The sequence below is a fragment of the Cucurbita maxima genome, unplaced genomic scaffold (genome assembly GCF_002738345.1).
Source record: "Cucurbita maxima cultivar Rimu unplaced genomic scaffold, Cmax_1.0 Cma_Scf00008, whole genome shotgun sequence".
Lineage (NCBI taxonomy): Eukaryota > Viridiplantae > Streptophyta > Magnoliopsida > Cucurbitales > Cucurbitaceae > Cucurbita > Cucurbita maxima.
In genome coordinates this window covers 1807959-1816119 of record NW_019272024.1, presented here as the reverse complement: position 1 = coordinate 1816119, position 8161 = coordinate 1807959, and the positions used below count along the sequence as shown (strand labels likewise).

The 8161-nt window shown below is 33.7% G+C and overlaps 1 protein-coding gene across 2 annotated transcripts in view; it reads right to left on the bottom strand.

Moving 5' to 3' along the window:
• Positions 1-7002, bottom strand: part of LOC111482996 — a 10758-nt gene extending 3756 nt beyond the window's left edge. Inside the window, exons 1-8 of one of the 2 annotated variants that reach the window (XM_023129062.1) lie at positions 6625-7002; positions 5854-5916; positions 4435-4869; positions 3188-3269; positions 2058-2119; positions 1766-1860; positions 1070-1149; positions 388-471 (exon numbers count right to left, since the gene is read on the bottom strand). In XM_023129062.1, the coding sequence (XP_022984830.1) occupies positions 388-471; positions 1070-1149; positions 1766-1860; positions 2058-2119; positions 3188-3269; positions 4435-4869; positions 5854-5916; positions 6625-6777 (1054 nt within the window). In that variant the 5' untranslated portion in view covers positions 6778-7002. The remainder of the gene's footprint in view (positions 1-387; positions 472-1069; positions 1150-1765; positions 1861-2057; positions 2120-3187; positions 3270-4434; positions 4870-5853; positions 5917-6624) is intronic. The other variant, XM_023129061.1, reaches the window with a different exon arrangement.
• Between the last annotated feature and the right edge of the window lie 1159 nt (positions 7003-8161).

Sequence of the window (8161 nt, the reverse complement as noted above, 5' to 3'; positions counted from 1 at the left end):
AAAAAAAAAAAAAAAAAAAAAAAAAAAAAAAAAAAAAAAAAAAAAAAAAAAAAAAAAAAAGAAAGAAAGAAAGACATCTTCACACAAACACATGGAGAATGATAGAGAATAAACATTTAAAAAGACTAGAAGAAGTTCCTAGTAGCAGAGTGGACTCGTCAAAATTTAAACTAATCAAGTTGGGAACAGACTTGACCCTTAATGGTTTGGTTGTATGGTCATAAATTCTTACAAACAACGCTCTATCAGACCTAAACTCTAATTAAATTCATAAAAACAACAAGAACATGCAGATGATAGAGAATAAACATAATCCTTCACCAGTTAATAACATCATAATATTAAAGGGCCATATCAATGCAGAAAAAAAAGGATCAATCAACGAACCTCCAAATCTGGCAGGGCCCTCTGGCGGCTCAAATGCATAGCTAAGATTGTAAAACTCCTTCGTTTGGTAATTGTAAAGATAGCCTAAAACAAATCTAAACTTAGCTGAAGATGTAAATAAAGGTATTCATCCTCCTAATGGAAAACAATACGATAGATATTCTTCATATCAAACAAATGTACAGAGACATCAAAATAGGAGAAAAGGTTAGTGCAGACGAGTTTCAAGCAATTCCATAAATTGAGAATTTGTTTCATGAAAATGAACTAAAGTTATTCACTCATCAACAATTTTCATTTTTTTTTTTTTTCCAATGAAACTGCATATGTGGGGTGAGGATTCAAAATTTTAATCTATAAGGAAGAAGATTAATATCTTGAACATTGAATTATGTAAGGTTGGTGCTCATTTAAGGTTAAAATCGAGTCAAAGTTACTTCTAAATAAAATTATTTACAGTTCTAAAAAATCCCTCGAGATTAAACAAAGATTTTGTAGCTGAAGGATTAGTCTGTGCACTAAATCAATCACTCACTGTAATTCTAATAAGTCTATAAAATGCCAATTAAAGATGCAGAAGAGGAAGAAAACCAAGTGATTTCAAGTAAAATTCATGCAATGCAAACTTGTACCATTTTCCATCAGAACATTGTAACTACATACAGATAAATAGTGTTATTACCTTGACCGGGAAACGTCAGTAAACTATTCATCAAGATAGTATCATACCCAACAAATCTGTTTATGAGAAGTTTCTGCCATCTGCCAACAATAATTATTATTATCATTATTATTGTGATTGTGACAAAGATGACAACAACAATGATATAATTACTTCCCTGCAACAATTTTATTTTAAAATTCACAGCAAACCTAGTAAGATTTTCAATTAGTTCGTGAAAGAAACAAAAATGTTGCTAAGACAAACAAAAGTACAAGTAAAACTAAGAACAAAATGAAAGATTACGTCAGATAGAATTAAAAAAAATCCAAATTTATCCTTCCGAGTCTTTCCTCAATGGTGTAGTTACAAAAGGCCACAAATTTGTTAGTTCGCTACCAAAAGTTTTTTAACGTTAGTCGATATCCCTCATTCCAATGACCAAGATGTTGTTCCCCTACTGGCCTTGTTGGCAAAGCCACAAACTTGGGATCTTTTCTTTTTAGTATCATCTTAGTTTCTAGAGTGGGAGGCTACCAAATCATCCTCAAATCTAGTTGCCCTTCTCTTACGTCAGAAGGAACAAATAAAATACCTTATAATACAAATGAGGTAAAAATCTGAACTTGTTCTCTGGGAACACAAACTGAAATTTTCTACCGTAATCAACAAACAGTTCACATACAAAAAGTAGATTCACCATATCAATAGACATACCTGTTTCCAAAGCATGAATGTTGAGCTGGTATACTGATATTAATAGTTTGTATATTATGCCTAGACTTAGCTCCTTCTGGTAATAAAAAAAATCCCTGCAGTATATGAACCGCCTTATTGCAAAACTAAAAAATAAAAAATAAAAAATAAAAGCAACTTGAAAAGCATTTAGTTGAAATACTAAAAACCAAGATTAATTCGAGTAAAAAAAAAACAGACTTTCACATCAGAAAACAGAAGCAATCTAGCAACAGTTAATAACAATAATAGATGAAAAATATAAATAAATTACCTTTTCCCTAGTATATAAGTACGTTGGTTCAGAACTTTTACTTCTTCTCACGAGCCATTGCACTGAAGGGTAAAACACAAATCAAAGATATCAAAACAGACCATCAGCAATAGCTGCAACAATTCCAACCTAAACTTTGGAGCTGTATCACTTAAAATCCCAAACTAATAATTGCATCAACTAAAACCCAAGACTTTCACAAGTAAATCAATCCTTTGTTAGAACTTTGTTTCTAAATGGTTAATGCATAACTTCCATGCGTGTATAAGACTTATTTACATGCTGGGATTAATGTAAATTAGAGGGAGGTGTTGGAATCAAACAGATGGTAGCGGTTATTCAATAATATGAACTATTTTCCATCTTCTAGTCTTACTCTATTTTTCTCCACTTATTTAGAAAGAATTACGGGATAATTTTTTCTTGCTACTTTGGTGAGATTTTGGTTGAAAGAACTTTGTTTATGTGATTTTGAGCTTCTTTTAAATTGATACAATGATTAGTTTAGGGTTTTAATTGATACAACACGTTAGATTAACAGTTGGGTGAGATAGAAGATTATTGCAAAAAGAGGCTTGCAGCAAGGAGATCCCTTATTTTCTTTCCTCCTTAACATTATAAGAGATATGCTTAGTCTCGTTCAGTTCAGCTTTGGCTTGAGAAAAAAATTCTTAAGGGCTTTATTGTTGGGAGGAACAAGGTTGAAGTCTCCCTACTTCATTACGCTGATGACACTATCATTTTATGCCCTGATGAGTCATCAATGCTTAAAACTGGTGGGATATCCTGAGTCTAATTTTACTGGGATCGGGGCTTTCTTTAAATCTTTCAAAGACTTTGCCGATTGGAATTAATGTGAGCAAGGAAGATGTTGATAGCAGGGCTGAAGGCTTCCATTGTCATTCTAAATTTCTCCCTATAAACTATCTCGGATTCCCGTTGGGAGGAAATCATCATAAAAGATCTTTTGGAAACCTCTAATCAATGAGCTTCGGGCAAAATTGAATATGTGGAGATGTCTCTTTCTTTCTAAAGGTGGAAGTTACCCTTGTCTACATTAAAAAAAGCATTGCAAGGCATCACATCGTAAAAGAAAACATGCATGGGGAGAAAGAAAGTAGCGTATTTACCTACAGCTGACTGGAGCCTGTCCTGATGAAGAATGCGCCACCACTTGGAGACATCAAGATTCAAATTTATACCTGCAACATTCTGCACTAGCAATAAGGCAAGCAACAAACATGTTCGAAAGTAGCTTGTTTATAAGAAACATTTCGTTAACAGAAAGGGAACCATGCAATTTGGAGGATAAGATTGAAAGCCATAATTGAAATTTGAAAAGAATCACACATATTGACTATGAGTATTAAAAGCTCTATAAACTGAGGGCTAGATCATTTTCACTTAAGCACCAAGTTTCAACTGACATGAGCCCAATGAACCAACCACGTACCAGAAATCATCCCCCTTTCGGGTTAACCCATAAAATGGCTTCAGAAGTTTAGAAGGAAAAAAAAAAAAAAAAAAAAAAAAAAAAAAAAAAAAAAAAAAAAACAAAAAACAAAAAAAGAAAGAAAGCAGAGGAAAGCAGGAAAAGAAACCCATTATTATAAATTAATTAATTCAAAAAACATCTAAGACGAAAAGAAAGGATCTTCTATGAGCTTCTTTACCTTAAATAATAATAGTAGAATAGCTAACTCAATAAAATATTGTAACTAAAAGTAAGTACTCAACCAATAAAGGAGCATGCTTGAACCTTGCATTTAAAGTAATGGCGGTTGAGGATTATTGGGAGTGAGTCCCACATGGGCTAATTTAGTGGAAGATCATGGGTTTATAAGTGAGGAATACTATCTCCATTGGTACGAGGCCTTTTGGGGAAGCCCAAAGCAAAGCCATGAGAGCTTATGCTCAAAGTGGACAATATCATACCATTGTGGAGAGTCGTGATTCCTAACATGATATCAGAGCCATGCCCTAAACTTAACCATGTCAATAGAATCCTCAAATATCGAACAAAAAATTGTGAGCCTTGGAAGTGTAGTCAAAAGTGTCAAACAAAGGGTGTACTTTGTTCGAGGGCTCCAGAGAAAGGAGTCGAGCCTCGATTAAGGGGAGGCTATTCGAGAGCTCCATAAGCCTCAGGGAAGACTTATAGTGTACTTTGTTCGAGGGGAGGATTATTGAAAGTGAGTCCCACATTGGTTAATTTAGTGGAAGATCATGGCTTTATAGTGAGGAATACTATCTCCATTGGTATGAGGCCTTTTGGGAAAGCCCAAAGCAAAGTCATGAGAGCTTATGCTCAAAGTGGACAATATCATACCATTGTGGGGAGTCGTGATTCCTAACAATGGCATCAAAAATTACTCACAGGTAGCTTCCATACGCTGGTCAGGATCTGCTTTGTATGTCTACAAATAAATAAAATTTGTCGATTCCACCTTCTACCAAATTGAACAATTGCTGCCTTAAAAGTTTCCTCGACTGATATTAGGAAACTAATATGGAGCTCTTCTTTGTCAAGTTTAATGACTGTATCATCAGCTGCTGCTCTTGAGCATTGGTCCACACCAGTACTTTCTGCTTGATGTTCTAGAAACTCTGTATCCGATTTCCAGAGCTTCGGTGCCAACTTACCTCTTCTAGCACCTGAACCAAACCAATTTAACCAAAACTTGGCAGCCAAAAATGTCAACTCATCTTCATCATTTGCAACCTCCAAACTTTCTCTCACAGTTTCCCCACCAGGGGCATCTTCAATATTAAGTTCAGAGTCATTTTGTGACCACAGGCCTGCGGTAGTTATCTGTCGAAAATGACACAAGTTTAGCTTTATACATTGAAGTAGACGAAAGAAAGCACGAAAGCTAAAAGGCAAGAAAAAAAAAGTTTAGATACAGACTAATACAAATTTATAAACCAAACAAAATAATCAGTAGTATAAGTCCAAGAGCATAAACTAAATAAAGTAGAACACTTGAGCGTTTCCGAAATTGACAATCATAATCAAAAGGAAATCTGGTTTTTCCTATTGATAAATAAAAATATTATCTAATTCCAATGTCCAGTCTCTAAGAATATCCAACTCTTGAGATGTTTATTGCAACTCCTTTGGATTGGGGCTCTTCTTATTTGCAAATTTCATGCATCACTCAAATTGTTTCTAATAAAATAATAATAGTAGTAATAATAATAATAATATTTGCCTCTTCTTGTGAGCCAGGAGGGAAATAAAAGGAACAAACATAAAAATATACCATGATCAGGAAAGAATTACTAGGACTAGTCTAAATGTTCTATTTTAAAAACCCCCATAATTAAATAGGAGTAAACTAATTTTTATATTTATTTACTGATCAAGAGTTGGTTAAAAAGACCCAACAGAAGTTCGGAGGAAACCAGAAGAAATTTCTTGGGCACAAAATACGAAACTACTTTCAACAAAAGCAAAATTTATTTAGTACAAGTGGCGTACGGGAGTTCGAATTTCAACCTTAAAGGAAGGAGCACATATCAATTATTCATGAGTTATGCTCACTTTGGCAAAAGTGAGCGTTTTAGGCATTTTCTTTACAGGAAACTAAAACCTCATCCTCAAAGAGACTAGGACAGAAGAAATACACTTCCACAGAATTATATGAATCTTGGAAAATCTCATTTCTACTCGAACAAAAACCATCGAAGAAAAGCAATGATAATATTGGTCCATGAAATCTTGCTCCCTCCAAAAACGTTGATCACCAAAAGCAACAATCAGTTCGAAGTTCTACTACATGGAGACAATATTTACCTTAATTTGAATAAGTTGGGCTTCTGTTGTCTCAACTCCAGAGAGCTCACTTGAACAACCAGGCTTTGAATGCAGGAAGAACAAAACTTAAATTAAAACAACATAAAAACTAAAGAACTAAGCTACAGTTCATACATAACAAGCAATTCCCCAAACAATAATTAACAGAGAGGTAGAGATGCTATACATTCATCATATGCCTAAACCATGCCCTACAACCTAAAGAGTTCAACTCAAAAAATAGAGTCTGTACAGTTAAACACATGTTAGACAGGAGCACACAACTCAAAATGTTGTGTGTACTTTTCATCACTTTCAAAACTCATTTGAGCGTTGCTCAACTCGAAACCGAGACTATTAAATTCAAACCATTCTGAAAGCCTGCACTACAACCAGATTATGATCAAAACTACAACATCTTGCTCTCTTTATACAGTTTCTAAATGGATTCAGGAAGCAGTCTTTTAGAATTAAAATTTTGAATTAGGAAGCTCAGAATCTGGTTGTAGTACTGAAACACTCATAATTGAACTGCCACAAGCCCACGGATTCGGAAACAACCATTTCCGAAGAACAGAACTAGATTAAAGAAATACATATAGACAATCAGTGTCACTCAATTCGAAAACAACCAAGAACTTCATAAATCCAGCCTAAACAACTTATGAACCCTAAAACCCGCGACCAAAAATCATTGCAGAATAAGAAAGCTCAAAATTACAAACAACATATAAATCAAATTGCAAGAGAACTCATAATGTTGAGAAGAACCTGCTGTACGTAGTTCGCGTGCATGACCACAAGAATACAGAACAACGTAATGGCTATACAGAGGTTCATATACTCCAGAGTGCCTCGGACTTTGGGAGTCAGAATCTGAGAAAACCGTTCTTGAACTCGAATAAACGTTTGTTCTGGATCCATTCCTTTCCCCTATTATCAAGAAATCGATCATCAAAAAGCTCTGGTATGAATTTCTCTTCTCCTTTCCTTCTTCTGGGAAAGTGATCCAAGGTTTTAATCTTCAAGCTCCGTTGCAACAGCAATCGTTGTTGTAGCTGTCAACAATTCAATCGGAACGACCCATGGAAGTGTTTGATCATCATCCTAAATTCCACAACAATTTTTTTTCTCTTTTATGAGGAATTGATGAAATGTTTATATAGTTGTTCATCAAAATTATCTGTTAATCTGTCACATCGTGTTATAATTTTAGTCGATATTTATTTTGTCGGTATATTTAACAAAAGCTTCCATTGGCGTTAGATACACTACCAAAATAGAGTCGCAATTTAAGGATATGATCAACGTGGGGTTTATTATATCATCACTAAGTTTTTAATTTAATAAAAAAAATATTTATTTTCCAATGAATTCTTCATCAAACTTTTAAATTCTTATAATTGAGTCTATCGTATTATTAAGATCGCTCTCGAATGCAGTCTTAATTCATTTATATCTCTCATTTACTCATACATTACATGTTAGTGTGGACATGGGGCATTAAACATAGTACTAGGACGTGGTTTAGGAACGAACAAAGATGAAAGTTGATGTACATGTAACGCCCGAAGTACATTGAGTAAAAAAGCAGTTCTATGTGCAATGCTCAAGTAATAATAGTAATAATATTTCAAAATTTGAATCTATGTTCGTTTACCTACGCTAGTTTTATAATATTCAAATGTGTGTTACATGTGGTCAAAGTTTTTGGAATATTTTCATTGACTTCTTTTGTTTACATAAAAAAAAATGCACTCTTCATTTAACGTTTTCAAAAAAAGTATTTTAAATTTTTTTTCTTTTACAACAAATCAGGATTAAATTATAAGCATAGTTGGTAATTTTTAGAGTTTGTCAAATAAATACTTGAAAGTTTAAAAAATTCATTAAACCCTGAAAATTTTGTTCAAAATAATATTAATATTGCAACACGGTCATAAAATAAATGATAGTAAATGAACATAACCCACCTTCAAAGAATAATATGAATTGAGGTAAATAATTGAGGTTAGATTCCTTTTACCCATCCATGAGGTTAGATTCCTTTTACCCATCCAAATTTGAAGTTTGAAGTTACTATTCATAGCCTGCGTGTAGTTAGCTGAAGTAATTAAGGCATTTAAGTAATTAAGACATTTATATTTATATATATATAAATGAAAATGTAACGACTCAGATCCACCACTAGCAAATATTATGCTCTTTGAGCTTCCCCTCAAGGCTTGTTAGGGGAAGGTTTCCACAACCTTATTATAATAAAGGGTATTTTGTTCTCCTCCCCAACCAATGTGGGACATCACAACAA